Source organism: Tarenaya hassleriana, unplaced genomic scaffold (genome assembly GCF_000463585.1).
Source record: "Tarenaya hassleriana unplaced genomic scaffold, ASM46358v1 Cleome43, whole genome shotgun sequence".
NCBI lineage: Eukaryota > Viridiplantae > Streptophyta > Magnoliopsida > Brassicales > Cleomaceae > Tarenaya > Tarenaya hassleriana.
In genome coordinates, this window is record NW_010967059.1 from 98,510 (window position 1) to 116,763 (window position 18,254).

General features: G+C 31.7%; 1 protein-coding gene and 2 long non-coding RNA genes across 4 annotated transcripts; all 3 read right to left on the reverse strand.

Moving 5' to 3' along the window:
* Window positions 1–1,276: 1,276 nt before the first annotated feature.
* Window positions 1,277–2,775, reverse strand: LOC104825269. The gene is made up of 2 exons (XM_010557569.1): window positions 1,779–2,775; window positions 1,277–1,479 (listed from the first exon to the last, which is right to left on the reverse strand). Exons 1-2 carry the CDS (start codon window positions 2,773–2,775, stop codon window positions 1,472–1,474), a joined length of 1,005 nt encoding a protein of 334 aa, XP_010555871.1. The 3' UTR covers window positions 1,277–1,471.
* A 3,966-nt stretch (window positions 2,776–6,741) lies between these two features.
* Window positions 6,742–7,740, reverse strand: LOC104825216. Of its 2 annotated transcripts, XR_773555.2 has the most exons (3): window positions 7,535–7,740; window positions 7,210–7,451; window positions 6,742–7,132 (listed from the first exon to the last, which is right to left on the reverse strand). It is a non-coding gene; the product is annotated as an uncharacterized LOC104825216 (long non-coding RNA). The 2 variants fall into 2 exon arrangements; XR_773554.2 differs by having other exon boundaries at window positions 6,742–7,451; window positions 7,535–7,736.
* Window positions 7,741–11,935: 4,195 nt separating this feature from the next.
* On the reverse strand, window positions 11,936–12,784 carry LOC104825217. The gene is made up of 2 exons (XR_773556.2): window positions 12,214–12,784; window positions 11,936–12,144 (listed from the first exon to the last, which is right to left on the reverse strand). It is a non-coding gene; the product is annotated as an uncharacterized LOC104825217 (long non-coding RNA).
* Between the last annotated feature and the right edge of the window lie 5,470 nt (window positions 12,785–18,254).

Genomic DNA, 18,254 nt, shown 5'->3' on the forward strand with positions numbered 1-18,254 from the left:
TTAAGGTGTTGTTCTCCCTGTGTTGTGTGTGATCGGGAGACCTCCTGTGTGTGTGATGCATGTTCTCTGTATCGTGCGGGGGTTTGGATGTTGCGGCGTTGTCTGTCACGAGCCAACATATAGTCCTGTAATTCGGCGTGACTTCCATGATCAGGTTCGATAGTGATTTGAGCTGGGTCTGATTCTGGTTCATGGCGAATCAACTCCGGTACAGCTTCAGATTCCGCGTCGCCTCAAACATGGTCTGAGTTTTCTTCTGATTCCGCTGTTGTTCGAGTTTGATGTTCTTGGATGTTTGTTTCCTGCAGAAAGTCAAAGTTACCTGGTTGAGAGAGATTGAGTTCCCCTTGTTGGTTGTTTGCGTCTTCTGGTTGTGACACGATAGCAGGGGAATCCATATTCGACTCCTTGTTTTGTTCAGAGTTTATTGGAGGGTTGTTTGTTGATTCTCGGGCAAGCTCTAGAAGATGACGTGCTGATATTTGAAAATTAGGTGATGCAGGGGACAAATCATCTAAGGTTTCTCGTTGCTTGTGCAGGAAGTATGGTTGGTCCTCTTCAAAGATTACATCCCTTGAAATATATAAATGTCGGCTAGTAGGATGATAACACATACCCTTTTTGGGTCGATGGGTAGCCAAGAAAAATGCATTTCGTACTTTTCGGATCTAACTTGGTCCGTGAGCCATCTGCAATCAAAGGGTAGCACACACATCCAAAAACTCGCAAGTGTGAAATCGAATCTTAAGATTTGTGCAATACCTCGAATGGAGATTTATCGCTCAACACTTTCGCCGGTAATCGATTAATGATGTAGCATGCAAGTGTGACAGTATCTCCCCAATAAGACTTAGGCGCATTTCGGTGTAGAAGAAGTGTTCTAGTCACTTCGATCAAATGTCGGTTTTTGCATTCGGCTACACCGCTTTGTTGAGACGTATATGGGCATGATCTTTGATGAACGACACTATTGGAGGCCAAGAAATCTGAAAATTGTTTACTCATATATTCTCCTTCGCTATCCATTCTTAATGTCTTGACCTTGCACTCAAAATGGTTAGAGACATAGGCAAAGAAATGTTTAAACACATCAAATACACCACTTTTTTTCGGAAGAAGATAAATCCATGTGTAATTGAATTTTTCATCAATAAACGAAACAAAATACTTATTTTGATCCCGAGAAAATACGGGAGATGTCAAAACATCCGAATGGACCAAATCAAAGCAATGTTCGTACGTAGTAGTAGAATTTGGAAAAACACTATGACAATGTTTGCCTAAAACACAAGCCTCACAAAAAGTGTTATCGAAACTTGAATTAGGAACAAGCATCTTTAGCACTTTGTGATGGGGATGTCCAAGTCTTGCATGCCATATTGAAGAGAAAGCAAATTCGGAAGAAAAACTAGGCTCTTCAAGAAGATATAGGTTGTCCCTTTTGAAGCCTTTTCCAAGAGTAGTTCCGGTTTTAGTATCCTGAAAGACAACCTTGTTAGAATCGAAAATAACCGAACAATCTATTTGTTGAGTAAGTGCTGGAATTGAAAGTAAATTGGTTTTAAAATCTGGAACATGATAGGCCGGAACAGTTTTATCGAACACACATAAATCACCTTGGCCAAGAATGGGTACATGCTTTCCATTAGCTACTGATACTAATCCTTTTAAACGCTTAATATTACGTAATAGTTCCGAATCACTGATCATATGACTTGTTGCACCTGAGTCAATAATAAGTGAGTTTCGAAGTAATTTAGTGCAGGAAGAGATGTTACCGGACTCCTTGTCTTTCATGGCAAGGAGGAGTTGTTTAAATCCTTGGATTTCATCCGAGGTGAAACTCATTGTGTTTGTTGCCGTCATTGCTTGTCCTCGGTTGTGTGGAGCATCACGGTACATAGTCGGCTTGAGATGCGGGTGAAGAACCCAACACTTGTCACGCACATGATCGGATCGTTTGTAGTGATCGCACATCAGCCCTCGTCGGTCTCCATCACGTTCACGAGCACGATCAGAATCACGGCTTCGCTCACGACGGTTCGAGTGACTTGGAGAATACGGACCTGGACCTCTGCGGAAGTGTGCCATCTCGCTAGGCCCTGCAAACAGGTTACGTCCAGCTTCTTCTCTTTTTAACATCATGCATACCTCGTCATATTTGGGCAAACGGTCTTGGCGGAGTATGTGGTAGATCAAGTCATTGTACGATCCATCCAAGGTGAGAAGAATAGAGAATACTTTATCTTCCTCCAACCTATCCTTGAAAGCTTTGAGATTCACCGTAGGTGGGCATAACTCTTCCAATTCAGTCCACAATGCACTAAATTCTCCGTGGATGACGTTGAACGACTTACCGTTCTGCTGCAAGGTAAACATCCTTTTCTTAAGTTCAAATATGCGACATAAGTTAGTCACATTACCGTACACATTTTGTAATGTTTCCCACAGCTCCTTTGTCGTTTCCGGTGCTATGAACGACTTGAGGATATTGGAGTCCAAGGAGCTTTGGAGAATTGCCAAGGCAAGGTTGTCCTCTTGAACCCACTTGCTGTTCTCGGCAACTTGACGTGCAATAGTCTCAGCGTTTGCAGTCTGATCAGCGTCGGTTTCAGCAAATGCCGCTTGATTCTCGTCCGAGTCTGTGGTTTGCGTTTTGGTGATATGATCCCAAAGGCCAAGGCTTTTAAGGACGGCCTTAGCTGCTTTCGACCAATAAAAGTAGTTCTCTCCCATTAAGGTGACAGGGATAAGCTTCGCGACAACGTTCTCCATTGCTTGAGGCGAAAAGATGAAAGGAATCTGGTTTGGGGGTTTAAGATAGATCTATTTGAAGAGATTTCGGTATTCTTAGCCAACCAGGCTCTGATACCATGTGAAATCCTCAATGGGAAATGATTAGAAACAAAAATCAGCTGGAGGCTTGAAGAAGATCAATGCAGACAAGAAACCAGAAAAGAATACTTGAATTGTTTATTCTACGTTGATGTCTATACAATGGAGATTGACACCTATATTGAGAGAGAAGAAAATAGAGTAAAAGGAAAGTAAAGATTTGTACATACAAATATGTTAAGTACGTGTTAGGAGAATGGAAAGGTTCCATTCTCATGTTGATTTCCATGATTCATTCCTTTATGTGCCAACGTTCACTTCAGCTAATTGCTCCTTAATTCTCCTTTTGACCATTACGTGAATCATACTCTTGTCTTCTAGTTTCTTGCAGCTAAAGTTACCGAGAGTTACCGTCATGAGAATGCCGAGTTTGGCTCTTCGAGTCTTGGCTTGATGTTCGTTCCTTCGTCTTCCTCAACATTACAACCCATCAAACCGATTAAATAAAAATGACTAAAAATGGGTTGAGTTGGGTTATTAATCCGAGAGTCATCTTCGGGCGTGGGTTGTCTCACATATAATATTGGAAATTGACCAAATGTTTCATTTTTTTTAATATCCGTGTTGGAGATTGAGTTTTGTATCTAATATCTATGTGTGTAACTCTAATCACGACATATGGCATGATTTAATTTTAATTTTATTTTCCCGCTAATTGGTTGCATGTCAATGGAATAAAATCTTGGTTACAGGTGATATATCGTAGATGGGCAAAAGATAAGTTTTGCCTCGTTGGGATACTTAATTAAAATACTTGTTTTTATACAAATTGACGTGTAAACTTCATTCCAAGTATCATAAACTCGACCGGATTGTTAGGAAAAAAAACTATGACGGGTTAGTTTTCCACCTATAAGGGCCGTATTAATTGGTCCATGTAGACATTTTCACGGGTACATAACGAGACGAGTGAGGTCAGAAGGTGCGAGCCGTTCCCATTTTTGTAGCCCGAACCGAATGGTCGATCAATTCAAACCATTAGATGACTCAATAAGTCCAAATACCAAAAAAAAAAATGTTTTATGTGGAAGATTTTGTTTACTTTAATGTAAATCATGTATTCAATTTTCTTGAGATATTTTCTGATTCGGATTTAATCTAGTATGTATTTGGATTTATCATTTAATTAATTTTCCTAATTACATAGTGGAATTAATTGCTTTTCTCAAATGTTTTTGTATCGTCATCCTGTACGAAGCAGATTATTTATCGTTATTGCATCAGTTGGCATTATATCAAAAATACCCTTAATTTACTATTTCTATTTCAAGACCTACCCTTGTAACCATGTGACCGAAATATAGTGTGGTCACATTTTGATTTTATCGATTATAACGTTAAATTTATGGTGATCGCACTAATTCATTATATTCATACCTTGTATATCTTATTAATCATTTGATTAAAACATCATAAATTTAACGTTATAAACAATGAGATCAATATGTGACCACACTATATTTTGGTCACATAGTCACAAAGGTAGGTCTTGAAGTACAAATAGCAAAATAAGAGTATTTTTGATAATGTCTCGCATCAGTTGTACTATTTAAATTAATCTTACTTAAATAAAATAATACATAAAAAAACTTAAGTACTACACGTTTGAATTTTATTATTTATTAAAACTAGGAAAAGACCGGCGCATTATTTTTTTATATTAAATATATTTTTTTATAAATTTATTGATATAAATGTTTATAAAAAATGTCATATTTTTGTTTAATATAGAAAAAATATATTAGAAAAATTAAATTATTTAATCATTATATTATTTGTATAAAGAAGTTAAACCGTGAAAGAATATGTGTATCGTTGAATTTTATATTGGTGATCTTTTTCTAAAGAAATCAATTATAACATAATAATAAAAACAATATTTTAAATGTTATAGTTATAGTTTGTTTTGATGATTAGTTATGCATCTATAATATGAAGGGTAAAACCCCTAAAAAACCTCCAACTTGCAAAAATATATACAAATAAACCTTCAACTTGAAAAACTGTCATTCAAACCTCGAACTTGTAACTTGTCAGTGAATAAATCCTCGAACTTTAATTCAGTGACAAGTTACAAGTTCAGGGATTGAATGATAGTTTTCCAAGTTGAAGGTTTATTTGTATATATTTTTGCAAGTTGGAGAATTTTTAGGAGTTTTACCCTAATATGAAACATTTGTTATGACAACCCAAATTTTCAAAATTAAAAAAAAAAAGTCTGGATCGACTAGTCCATAAGGCATATTCGATCGATCCAGGCTATTGGCATAACCAAATAAGTCACAATGGTTCGGACCGACTGGTCTATATCTAGACCGACCAGTCTAAGTATTGGACAACGACGAAAGTCACGATTTCTTGTCCGGATCCGAATGAAAGTGACTTACATTCGCCATTTTTTGACCAAAAACTCGGTTTGTCGACCATAGAGACTAGGGCGTGATTTTTCAAGCCATGGGTCCAAATTTCCATCCAGACCTTCCCAAATCCAACTCTACTTAACCCATGCATCCCCCATTTCCTCTTTAACCTCAGACTCAAACATCTCTCTCACAAATCCGAAGAATTTCACGTTCTTTCTTGCTTCTAAGACCAAGAGGAACTCCACCAAGATTCCTATCCATCACTAACGCACGAGGTTAATCCGAGGTGAGTTAATTCGAGTTTAATTCGGAAGTCTTTTCACATGGTATTTGGATTTTTGGGTGTTTTCGTGCAAAATTGATGCTTGATTCGTGTTCTATATGAGATTATATGAGTTTTGGTGAATTATCCATACAAATCGTGCATTTAGAGTGATTTTCTGAAATTTGAGCGTCGGACCGACTGGTATAGGATTAGAATGAAGATTTGGAAAATTTTATTTTCTTATGAATTTTATATTTTAGATTTCTGTTTTGTTGAGTTGTAAAATATTGTTTGATGTGAAAAAATCTATATTCTCTTTAAAATCGAAGTGACAATTCATCCAACTCGAAATACCGGATTTGAATCGTTACAACACACAACTCTAAATTTGATTTTTTATACATACATGATGATGATATTTTATATTAACTAATTTAAATATATTTTATTAAATAAACTTGTTAAATCATTAATTCAATAATTTTCAACAAATCTTAAAAACACAGGAAATACATAAAATTGAGAATATATGGATATAAATTTTAAAAATGAAATATCTGTGATTATTCAGATATATGTATTCGATATGCATCAATATTATTTCTATATTTTTTTAATTTATATTAGAAAATTAATACAATGAAGATGATATATAATAAATACAATTTATAATTAAAGTTTACTTTGGTAATATTACAAATGTCATCAACAATCTTTTCAACAACAGTATTTTTCGTACATCTATTATGTGGTGAAATCAATATTTATTTGTTTTAAATCTGGTTATGAAATGCTTTTTTAGTTTTTGATAATAACAATAAAAACAAACATTTAAATAAATGATATATATAGAAATTATATATAAATAAATTCGTTTAATTATCGAGAATTTTGTTTTTGTAATTATTTTTATTTTTTATAATTTTTCTATTTGATTTTCTATTTTCACAGGCATTGAATATCTTTGCGAAAGAAAAAGAATCTCTATAAATATTTCTCACAGATTCATTTTTAGAACTTCATTTAAATTCAAAAATTCTGAGTGATATGTTTTGTAATTTTGTAAAATTAAAACAATTCTAGATAAAAATTCCTAATAGATTTTGTATGTGAAGATTAATATCAGTTCCCTATTGAAGATAAACTATGTTATTTATAAATCATTTATTACTGAAACTACTTGTAATTGTTATTCTTCATAAATATTGTTTCTATATAAAAACATTCAAGAGATATCTTGGATATTTTATTTATTTTTGGAATAAAAAAATAAGTTTATAAAATCTATTAGTGCTATTTTATGTAATGAGAAAAACTTGTGCTTGAGCTCTTTCGCCTGTCTGCCGAGCTCAGCCATTTTTTGGTTGACGTTAGACCTGTTTCACGAAACCCATTACCAATTACCAAAAAGGTGATTGTGGCATAGTTACTAATCATGACGTTTGACATGCAAGCTTCTCACAAACTTTCAGTGCTTTACAAGTGGGAGAGCACCATCAAACTCGGTAGTACAGGATTCCTCAGGGACACATTGCCGTGAGACTGGAAAAGAAAGACACAAATGGAGCCTTACGTAGCTTTAAGGCGTTGACATTCCAGCCTTCCGCTCCTGCGTCGATCAACCCTGACGATAACAGAAGCCAAAAATAAAAAAAAAAAATACTCAAAAGGAAGAAGGGAATGTACCTCGTCGTCGTCATCCTCGTCCTCGTGGTCGCCGTCGTCGTACCAGCTCGTCAGAGAGTTGGCGTCCACCCCGAAACCCTCAACCAGTGGTACGAGGATTTCATAAGGGATATCGTGATTCCGTAGGGTGACTCCGCCGGAATCACGATATCCTGATGAAATCTCCGTATCACTGATCGCTGGTCTCTGGCAAGCTGGTCTTGTAGGGCGTCCTTCTCTGCCTCAGTGAGTGCGAGGTTATTCTTCATATTTCGGGTGAGAAATGTCAAGCCCCGAACCCACAATATATATTAAATCGAAAAGAAATACAATCCATTGCGCTTACCTTTCGGAGAGCAAAAGCAGAAGCAGTGGCGGATTGCGAAGCAGATGGGAGAAAATAGCATGGGGGTGTCATGTGGGGGAATATTTGCTCTCAGTGATCAAGAAGACGAAATGTGTCGAAAATGCAAGTGGGAGGGAAATGTGCCTTTTATTGCATTTAATAACTGATGTTAGAATATCAAATAAAATAATTAATCAAATAAAATATTTCTACACATATACCAAATCATCAACTGCACACCAACAAAATAAATACCAATGATTTTCTTAAATAATTAATCTTTGGTGTCTTTTATAAAAATATATGATATTCTATTAAATAATTGATATATATATATATATATATGCTTTTATGCAGTTTGACACGCAACCCCGATGTGTGTGTTTATAATAATTATTATTATTAAAAATAAAAAGAGAGGAAAAACCAATTCCACACGCGACCCGAACTCCAATACACACACAATAATTATTATTATTATTATTTCGAGGCGTCATTATCGAGTAGGTGTAGGCCCATTCTACTGTTTTCATTTTTTAAAAATATTTTTCCTTTTCTATTTTTCCTTCGAAAATTTTACAAAATATCGAGCAGATATAGGCATTAGTTATTGGTGGGATTTTCTTAATATATTCTTTAATGTTGATTGTTATTATTTTAAAAAGAAAATCCAAATTCGATATAGCAGCTATGGGTGTCAAAACGAGCCCGGCTCGTGAGCTGGCTCGTGGCTCGCCAAAAAACGAGCGATCTGAGCCGTAATTTTTTCAGGTCGTTAAAAAACGAGCGAGCCTAACGAGGCAGAGCTCATTGAACACGTGTTCAATGATTCTGGCTCGGCGAGCTGGCGAGCTGCTCAACGAGCTGGTATTTTTTTTAAAAATAAATTAAATTTATATAAAAAAACTCTAATATAATTTTATATTAATTTTTTTCATATTATTTATATGATATTATAAATATACTAATTATTATGATGGTGATAATTGAAAATATTAAATGATATAGGTGTTTTAATAAATTTTTATGTATTTATTTAAATTTATAATTATATTTAAAATAAATATAAATAAAAAATATTATATATCCTTGGCTCAACGAGCCGACTCGTTCAGATCGGAAAATTGGCGAGCGATCTGAGCCGAGGTTTTTCTGGCTCGTTAGAAAACGAGCCTAACGAGCTGAGCCCAAAACGATCCGAGCCAAATGAGTCGAGCCCAAAATGATCCGAGCTGGCTCGTTTGACACCCCTAATAGCAGCAAACCTGTTGATTTAAAACCTCCCAATAAAAAAAACGAATCATTTTTACGCCTCATGCAAATTCTATCATTCCATCGTCTGTCCTCTCACGTCTTTTCAACCTGTTGTTAATAATATCAAATTCATAATATTAAATTTCAAACTTTTTTTCTTCTCTATAGATTCTTCACGGATTTTTCAAATTAAAATGGTATAAGGTTTGGTTCCGAAATTTTGAGTGTTTTGAAAAAAAAATTCCACAATTTTAATCGTTCCAAATCTCATTAATATAGATTCTTTCTTAGAAAATGACGTTGACGAAGACAGATATTAAGATGGAAAATATATCTGCAGTTCACACATGATTGTATGTATATACTCGTATATATGTATGAATTTACATACGTTGATTTATGTGTGTATATGCATGTAAATATGTATGCATGTAAATATGTATTTCATGTATTTTTTTGTTAGCTAATTTCATGTAATTTTGTTTTTAATGGAGGCTGTCTGTTGGTGTGTTATTAACAAAACAATGGATGAAACTATCAAAATATTATTTGTAAGGGTAAACTACTTGGTTTCAATGTTAATTAATCTTTTTTTTATAAAGGATGTTAATTAATCTTTGAAGCATCTTATTTCATAGTTAATTTATATCGAAAACTTTGTATTAAAAACATGTTTATTGGAATGTTAGTAACTTTTTTAATCTCAACTCCAAATTATATTAAAAAGTTAAATATTTTTTTAAATGTTTGTTAAATGGATGTTAGAAATCAAATAAAATGATCAATCAATTTTTATCTATAGACAACTGTAAATTATTTCTATGCTAAATGGATGGTACAAAATCCATCGACTACACACAACAAAATAATTAAATAGTTTCATTGTCAATATCAATGATTTTCTTTTTGAAATATTGTCGATATTTAGGACACATGTTTATTTTTAATTAGATTATTTTTATTTTTATTTAAATTTTAAAAAATAAATCCATCTTGTTTTATGAAAATATATTTATTAAAAATACTTTTAATTTATTGGAAAAAATTTTACCCCACTTTTCCAAAGTCAACATCCGAATTTAATTTAACTATTAAAAAAAAGACCGATCCAAAGTACAAAAAAAACAATGCATGGCGCTACCAAATCATTATTTACAAGGGTAAAATTGTAAGTAGATTTTTTATTCGATTATGAAATCAACGAGTACTTTTTCTCTCTATAAATTTTAAATAAATGAATTTAATCTACTTTTATTTAATGGATTCGATGAATTTATTCGATTATGAACCTCACAGTGCATACATACATACAATGTTTTTATTTGAATTTATGATCATGCGATCATTCGTTGTAGGTAGACATACTAAAAATCTATATATATATATATATATCTAAATTTTGTTGTACATTTTATCACTATGGATGCCATCGATCAAATATCACTTACGGAATCGGTCGTCTACGAATCGATCTACATGTACAATCATAGTATGGAAGAGCGAAGCGAGATCTGGTTGTGGAAAGCAACCATGCGGCATACGGGATTAGATCTGGAGAGATGTTATATTTTTCAACCATTCACAAATATAGATCTGAGAATCTTCAACGAACCAGAGAAGTTAGTCGTCGATTGATTCGTTGGAGAAAAAGGAGAGAAGCTACTGAAGCATGTGGTGGGGTCGAACGAACCGGAGATGGAGGATCCAACGCCGGAAAACTTGTTTTCCGGGAAGCACTTCACTGTTATGCCGACAAGGCTTTTCATCATCGCATTTTTAACAAATGGATATCGTCGACAATTTTGACATTTTCAACTGATTACTATAAATACAAAAAAACTATAAGGTTATAACTGTAACACTTCTTTCAATCTTTTTTTTTTGTGTGTGTGTTTTTCAATGAAATATTGTGTTACTTCAAACCCAACGCGGGACATAGGATTTTTGTTTAATTTGTTCGACCAAAGTTAAAGATTGCTTATGACTAACATTTCGTTACTGATATTGCTTGTGACTAGTGAATAGTTTTTCAATTTTTTATTTTACTAAATATTCTATTGAAACCTATTTATTATCCCATTAATTAAAAAAACGGTAGATGATTCTATATGAAATATTGTAGATGATTCGATTCAATAGAAATATGTTTATGTTTTAATTAATTAATTAAAATAATTTACATTCATTAATATAAAATTAACAGATATATAACTTATATTATTTTCAATATCTATTATATCAAAACAGATAAAAAAAACTTTTTGAAAGAAATTTCAATAAATAATAATAATAAATAATTTGTGACACAGTGAAATACACTAATAGTCATCTTGTATTTCAATATTACCAAAAATATTTTTGGAAAAAAAAGAATAACTCATCTATATAGTATTATATGAATATGGTAAATCAATAAGTTTCAAAGAAAATACATATTCACAAAATAAATTTCTTCTGTACATGTCTTTACGTATTTTCTTTAATCAATAAAATAACATTTCATGAGAATGTCTTTACGTATATTTTTTAATCAATAAAATAATATTTCATGAGAATTTAATCACTTTGCTAAATCGAGGGAGATTTGGGTTATTGGATTTTTTAGTCAAACTCCATTCATGATATATAAAAGAGCAAAATTCAGCAATAAATATAATTATTAGTGGATTAATAAATTCTATTGTAACGTTTTTTCTTTGTTTTACATTATAAAAACCGTTTTTCATAAAGTTGGGAAAATACAGTAAATTAGATATGAGAGAAATAATTTAAATTGAATGTTCTTATTTATTTAACCACAATTTATATAATAAATCTTTGTTTCATTATTGTGGCATGATTAAGGTTCATCAATATAGGGTTTCTGTTCATCTTCTGTCAGATTTCTACTAAGTGTGAATACAATTATACGACTAGTGACCTAATCATAATCGTATCTTTTATATGGTGCAGAAAATTAAAAAAGTAAAGTGTCCAGTTATGATCATTTTGCGTCCTTATCATCCGCCATCATTGTTAGTGCCCAAATTTCTAGCGTGAGATTTAACACTATGTTCTCTTTGTTTTCGGTATATTCATTGCACAATATGTGATACTCATATATTCATTGCATATAATTAATTAAAAACTCGAAATTTTAAAAGTATATTGATAAAAAAAATCCATAACTACTCTTGGTTTTCGACATGCGGAAAATGATAACACTTTCATATTTAACAAAGCATCCAAATTTCATTCATTAGATCTCATAACTACAGAAACTTAAACTTAAAAAAGTCGGACTCATAATTAAACATAACTAAAATATAAAGATAGGTAGGTGGTGGTGGGTTTTTCCGCTCAGCCGTCGATCAACCCTGACGATAATAACAGAAGGAAAAAATAAATAAATACTCAGAAATAAGAAAAGGAAGGAGAAGATGTACCTGTTTACGGTCGTCCTCGTCCTCTTCGTCGCCGTCGTCCTCCTGGTAGGACGACTCCCCCGGAATCACCACATCCCTTACGAAGTCCTCGTACCACTGGTCGAGGACTTCTGGGGTGGGCGCAGCGTCTCTGGCGAGCTGGTCGTGCAGAACGTCAAACTCACCTTATGCTCCTCGCTGTCCTTACCCGGCCGTTTCTTGATCAGGGGCGGCGTCGGCGAGCTCTTTCCTCTCGAGGAATAACCTCTTTTCACGACGTTAGCGAGATTTTTCTTCATGTTTTGTGTGGTAAATGACAAGGCCCGACCTCAAAATATATACTAAAACGAAATGTTATGCAATGGGAAAAGCAGAAGCAGAAGCGGTGGCAGAGGCTGACAGAAGGCGGGTTGGGAAGTTGCCATTCCCGTCGCCGTCCAGCAGGCAGAGCAGATGGGAGAAAATAGCATGGGGTTGCCATGCTTGGGCATATTTTCTCTGAGTGATCAGGAAGACGAAAGGGGTCGAAAATGGAAGTGGGAGGGAAAGGTGACTTTCACTGCATTTAATTATTATTATTATTAAAAATAAACAGATAGAGGAAAAATACTGCAACCAATTATACACGCGACCCAACTCAAATATACACACAATAACCATTATTATTATTATTTCGAGGCGTAGTAGGTGTAGGCCCATTCTACTGTTTTCAATTTAAAAAAAAATATTTTTCCTTTTTTTTAGATAATTTAAAAAATATCGAGTAGATTTAGGCATTAGTTATTGGTGGGATTTTCTTAATATATTCCTTAATGTTGATTGCCATTGTTTTAAAAAGAAAATCCAAACTCCCCAAAAAAAAACGAATCTTTTTTGCTCATGCCATCGGCTGTCCTCTCACTGTTGTTAATAATCATAATGATGGTTTCATTTTCATCTATTTTCATTCGTCTATATGCATTATTACATAGTAGATTTCATTTGGTTTTTGTAAAAGTAAAAGGCCATTTATAATCTATTTATTCGAAATCTAGAATCGGTAACATATTTTGGGAGCATCGAAATTAGGAATTTGTGTATGTATGGGTGAATTGAAATACTACATCTCCTCTATTGTGCTTTTCAAAATAAAAACTTCTTTATTTTTTTTTTTTGAAAATATCACAAATAACTTTTCGGAAGATATGTGAAACAACGTACGACCCTTTGCAGAGGTTGGATGTATTAAAAATAGAAAATAAAGCTACTATTATTATTGGATGCGCTAACAATAGAAAAATAAAACTAATTATTATTAAATTTATGCAGATTATGTTAAATAATTAAGACTAATTTGATTTTGAATAGAAATATATCACGTGGGGTCGCTAAAAGTTCCTTTATCCATTGTTTTGGCATTTTAGATCCAAAGACTAACGTTAGCTAGTGAATCCATAATATATTTATATATGTCTTTTTCATATTGTGGATAGCTGATAGAGAGCAAAGCATCTAGACTGACCAGAAGGCTTTGACCAAATGATGAGCTGGCATTTGCCATAGTCACACGTTCACGCATTAGTATATTGACCCTCTCTACGTGTAAATATCGTTGTCCGACCACTATCTCCACTCCACATAAGCTTTCTAGATTCTTTATATTATTATTAATTTATTAGTTCAATATTCATTTCACACAACTCTCTTGCCTTTGTTTTTTCAAGAATTACATTTCTCGCCTAATATTTATTTTTCTTTGCGCATTTTCCGTCCTTATTTTTATTAGTTTTCAGTATAATTATTAGATCCGAATCTATCGTATGATTGAATAAGAGTTGTAAAACTCTGTAAGTAGATAATAATACGCAGTATCGTGTGGCAAAAAATTAATATTAATAGGTAAGAATTTTTAAAAGTTTTATTATTAAATTTAAAGTTAAATCTAAATTATCAAATTAGAGCTTCTATATATATAAGTTCCGTTCTGAAACATTATAATTATTAATTAATTGGGTACCGCTTTTTGCTAAACATATTGATAATCCATGTTTTCTCATCGAAAATTGCTGGACATAAGAGCAAAAGATTAGAGGATATTTTACCAAAAAAAATATATTAGAGGATATAAAATATCTTAATAAATTCTTACATTTTTTTTTTCATTTTGAAAATACGCAAGTTATGGATAAAAATAATTGATATTTTAATTATGCTTTTATGCAGTTTTTGACACGCAACCCCGATGCGTATGTATGTGTATATATAAATTATTATTATTATTATTAATAAAAATAAAAAGAGAGAAAAAAAGTACTGCAAGCAACTCTACACGCGACCCGAACTCCAATACACAATAATTATTATTATTATTATTTCGAGGCGTCATTATCGAGTAGGTGTAGGCCCATTCTACTGTTTTTAATTTTTAAAAAATATTTTACCTTTTTTTTATCTTTTCTTCGAAAATTTTACAAAATATCGAGCAGATATAGGCATTAGTTATTGGTGGGATTTTCTTAATATATTCTTTAATGTTGATTGTTATTATTTTAAAAAGAAAATCCAAATTCGATATAGCAGCAAACCTGTTGATTTAAAACCCCCAAAAAAACACGAATCATTTTTACGCCTCATGCAAATTCTATCATTCCATCGTCTGTCCTCTCACGTCTTTTCAACCTGTTGTTAATAATATCAAATTCATAATATTAAATTTCAAACTTTTTTTCTTCTCTATAGATTCTTCACGGATTTTTCAAATTAAAATGGTATAAGGTTTGGTTCCGAAATTTTGAGTGTTTTGAAAAAAAAATTCCACAATTTTAATCGTTCCAAATCTCATTAATATAGATTCTTTCTTAGAAAATGACGTTGACGAAGACAGATATTAAGATGGAAAATATATCTGCAGTTCACACATGATTGTATGTATATACTCGTATATATGTATGAATTTACATACGTTGATTTATGTGTGTATATGCATGTAAATATGTATGCATGTAAATATGTATTTCATGTATTTTTTGTTAGCTAATTTCATGTAATTTTGTTTTTAATAGAGGTTGTCTGTTGGTGTGTTATTAACAAAACAATGGATGAAACTATCAAAATATTATTTGTAAGGGTAAACTACTTGGTTTCAATGTTAATTAATCTTTTTTTTATAAAGGATGTTAATTAATCTTTGAAGCATCTTATTTCATAGTTAATTTATATCGAAAACTTTGTATTAAAAACATGTTTATTGGAATGTTAGTAACTTTTTTAATCTCAACTCCAAATTATATTAAAAAGTTAAATATTTTTTTAAATGTTTGTTAAATGGATGTTAGAAATCAAATAAAATGATCAATCAATTTTTATCTATAGACAACTGTAAATTATTTCTATGCTAAATGGATGGTACAAAATCCATCGACTACACACAACAAAATAATTAAATAGTTTCATTGTCAATATCAATGATTTTCTTTTTGAAATATTGTCGATATTTAGGACACATGTTTATTTTTAATTAGATTATTTTTATTTTTATTTAAATTTTAAAAAATAAATCCATCTTGTTTTATGAAAATATATTTATTAAAAATACTTTTAATTTATTGGAAAAAATTTTACCCCACTTTTCCAAAGTCAACATCCGAATTTAATTTAACTATTAAAAAAAAGACCGATCCAAAGTACAAAAAAAACAATGCATGGCGCTACCAAATCATTATTTACAAGGGTAAAATTGTAAGTAGATTTTTTATTCGATTATGAAATCAACGAGTACTTTTTCTCTCTATAAATTTTAAATAAATGAATTTAATCTACTTTTATTTAATGGATTCGATGAATTTATTCGATTATGAACCTCACAGTGCATACATACATACAATGTTTTTTAAAGGAGATCTGTATTATCTTTTTATGAAAAAACGTGTATAATCAAAATTATACATTATATATATATAGTCACTCCAATGGGTATAATTAAAACTAATTTGACACCTTCATAAATTATACTTAATAATGATTTCTAAATTACATTACATATACACACCAACTTGTTTTGGTTATAAGATAGAAAATAAATATGTGATTTTCTCTGTAAAAAAAATTATGTGAATCAGCAAGAGTTTGAATTGAATCAAAACAAAAGACAGCACTTACCCTTCACGTAACCAATTTTGCATAAACTCCGAATGTCTATACCTACATACATACATACAATAATTATTATTATTATTAGTTCATTTAATATCCTGCTTTAAAATTACTTTCCCCTATATATCCGTTTTTCGAGGCGTCATTATTGTATATAGATATTATTAGGGGTGTCAAACAAGCCAGCTCGGATCATTTTGGACTCGGCTCATTTGGCTCGGATCGTTTTGGGCTCAGCTCGTTAGGCTCGTTTTCTAACGAGCCAGAAAAACCTCGGCTCAGATCGTTCGCCAGTTTTCCGATCTGAACGAGCCTAACGAGGGATATATAATATTTTTTATTTATATTTATTTTAAATATAATTATAACTTTAAATAAATACATAAAATTTTAATAAAACATCAATATCATTTAATATTTTCAATTATCACAATCATAGTAATTAGTATATTTATAATATCATATAAATAATATGAAAAAAATTAATATAAAATTATATTAGAGTTTTTTATATAAATTTAAATTAATTTTTAAAAAAATATCAGCTCGTTGAGCAGCTCGCCAGCTCGCCGAGCCAGGCTCAATGAACACGTGTTCAATGAGCTCTGGCTCGTTAGGCTCGTTTTTTAACGAGTTGAAAAAATTACGGTTCAGATCGTTCGTTTTCTGGCGAGCCACGAGCCAGCTCGCGAGCTGGACTCGTTTTGACACCCCTAGATATTATGTCGATTTCCTTTTTTATATTTTCTTAGATAATTTTATATTAGTTTCGTATTCAATACGATGTATCTATTAATTTATTTCAACTTTTAGATAATTTGTTTACTATAAGATCAATAAATAAACTTATACGGTTTGCTATAATAAAGTGAACCTATCACCATAATAACTTATACTTAATATTTAAATATTCTACTCGATTTTGTTTCTCTCACTAATTTATTATCAGTTTATTTTCAATGAAAGTGGTGGAAAAAAAATATATAAGAGGTCAAATGTTCATTGGCCAGTCACCTCTATATTACATTACATGTGCGCATCATTTTTCGTAAAATATATAAAGGCATTTGAATTTTCCCACGTTTCCGTAATTTAAATATTACCATTATTTACAATATAAATAAAATTATATTTTTTGTTCATAAGTTCTAAAAACGAAAACTGATTATTAAGTTAAAATGAAAATCCAAATAATGAAAGCGAAGAGAAGTATCTCGTAAAGTTATTTTCTTCTATTCTCTTTTTTTTTTTGCTATTTGATTTTATTATGATTGTAGATATATGTGTGTATGTCATATGTGTGCTCAAGCGTGCGTTGTAACGTACATATATAACAGTGCAATACATAATTGTTTTTTATAATTATTTATATTAATTTTTTTTAGAAAAAATATGTACGACAGAGTTTGGTTAAACGCAACCAAACAAACGAAATATATAATATAAATAAAAATATGTTCTCTTTTTTTGCTTCAAGTTTTCTGACAACAACATGAGGTTAAAGTGATATGGTTTTATTTCTATTTAATGGTCCATTTTCTAATTGATATAAGTCAATTTCTCCATATTATTTCTCTGGATTTAACGATTTTATAATGGGATTAGAAATTAGAATGTTGTGGATTGATTATTTGTTTATTTATATTTATATTCAATAACTTCATAATGGAGTTAGGATGCCATGCATCAAAAACTTGACCAGCGATGCGGCGTCGTACTTCTGGGACCCACAATCAAATCCTGGGCCGACTAAGGGACCCACAACTTCGACCATGTTTTTTTTTTATTGACATCTTTGTTTGTAGATTATAGTTGAGTTGAAATGATTTCCAGTTAAACAATAATCGAGAAAAAAACAAAACATTTATCTTCATCGAATTCAAATTTGAAAAAAGAAAACAAAAACTCATATCAGTTTTAAATATCACAGT

Excerpts from the sequence above, each read along its gene's own strand:
- LOC104825269 (XM_010557569.1), bottom strand. The coding sequence starts at position 2,775 with ATGGAGAACGTTGTCGCGAAGCTTATCCCTGTCACCTTAATGGGAGAG.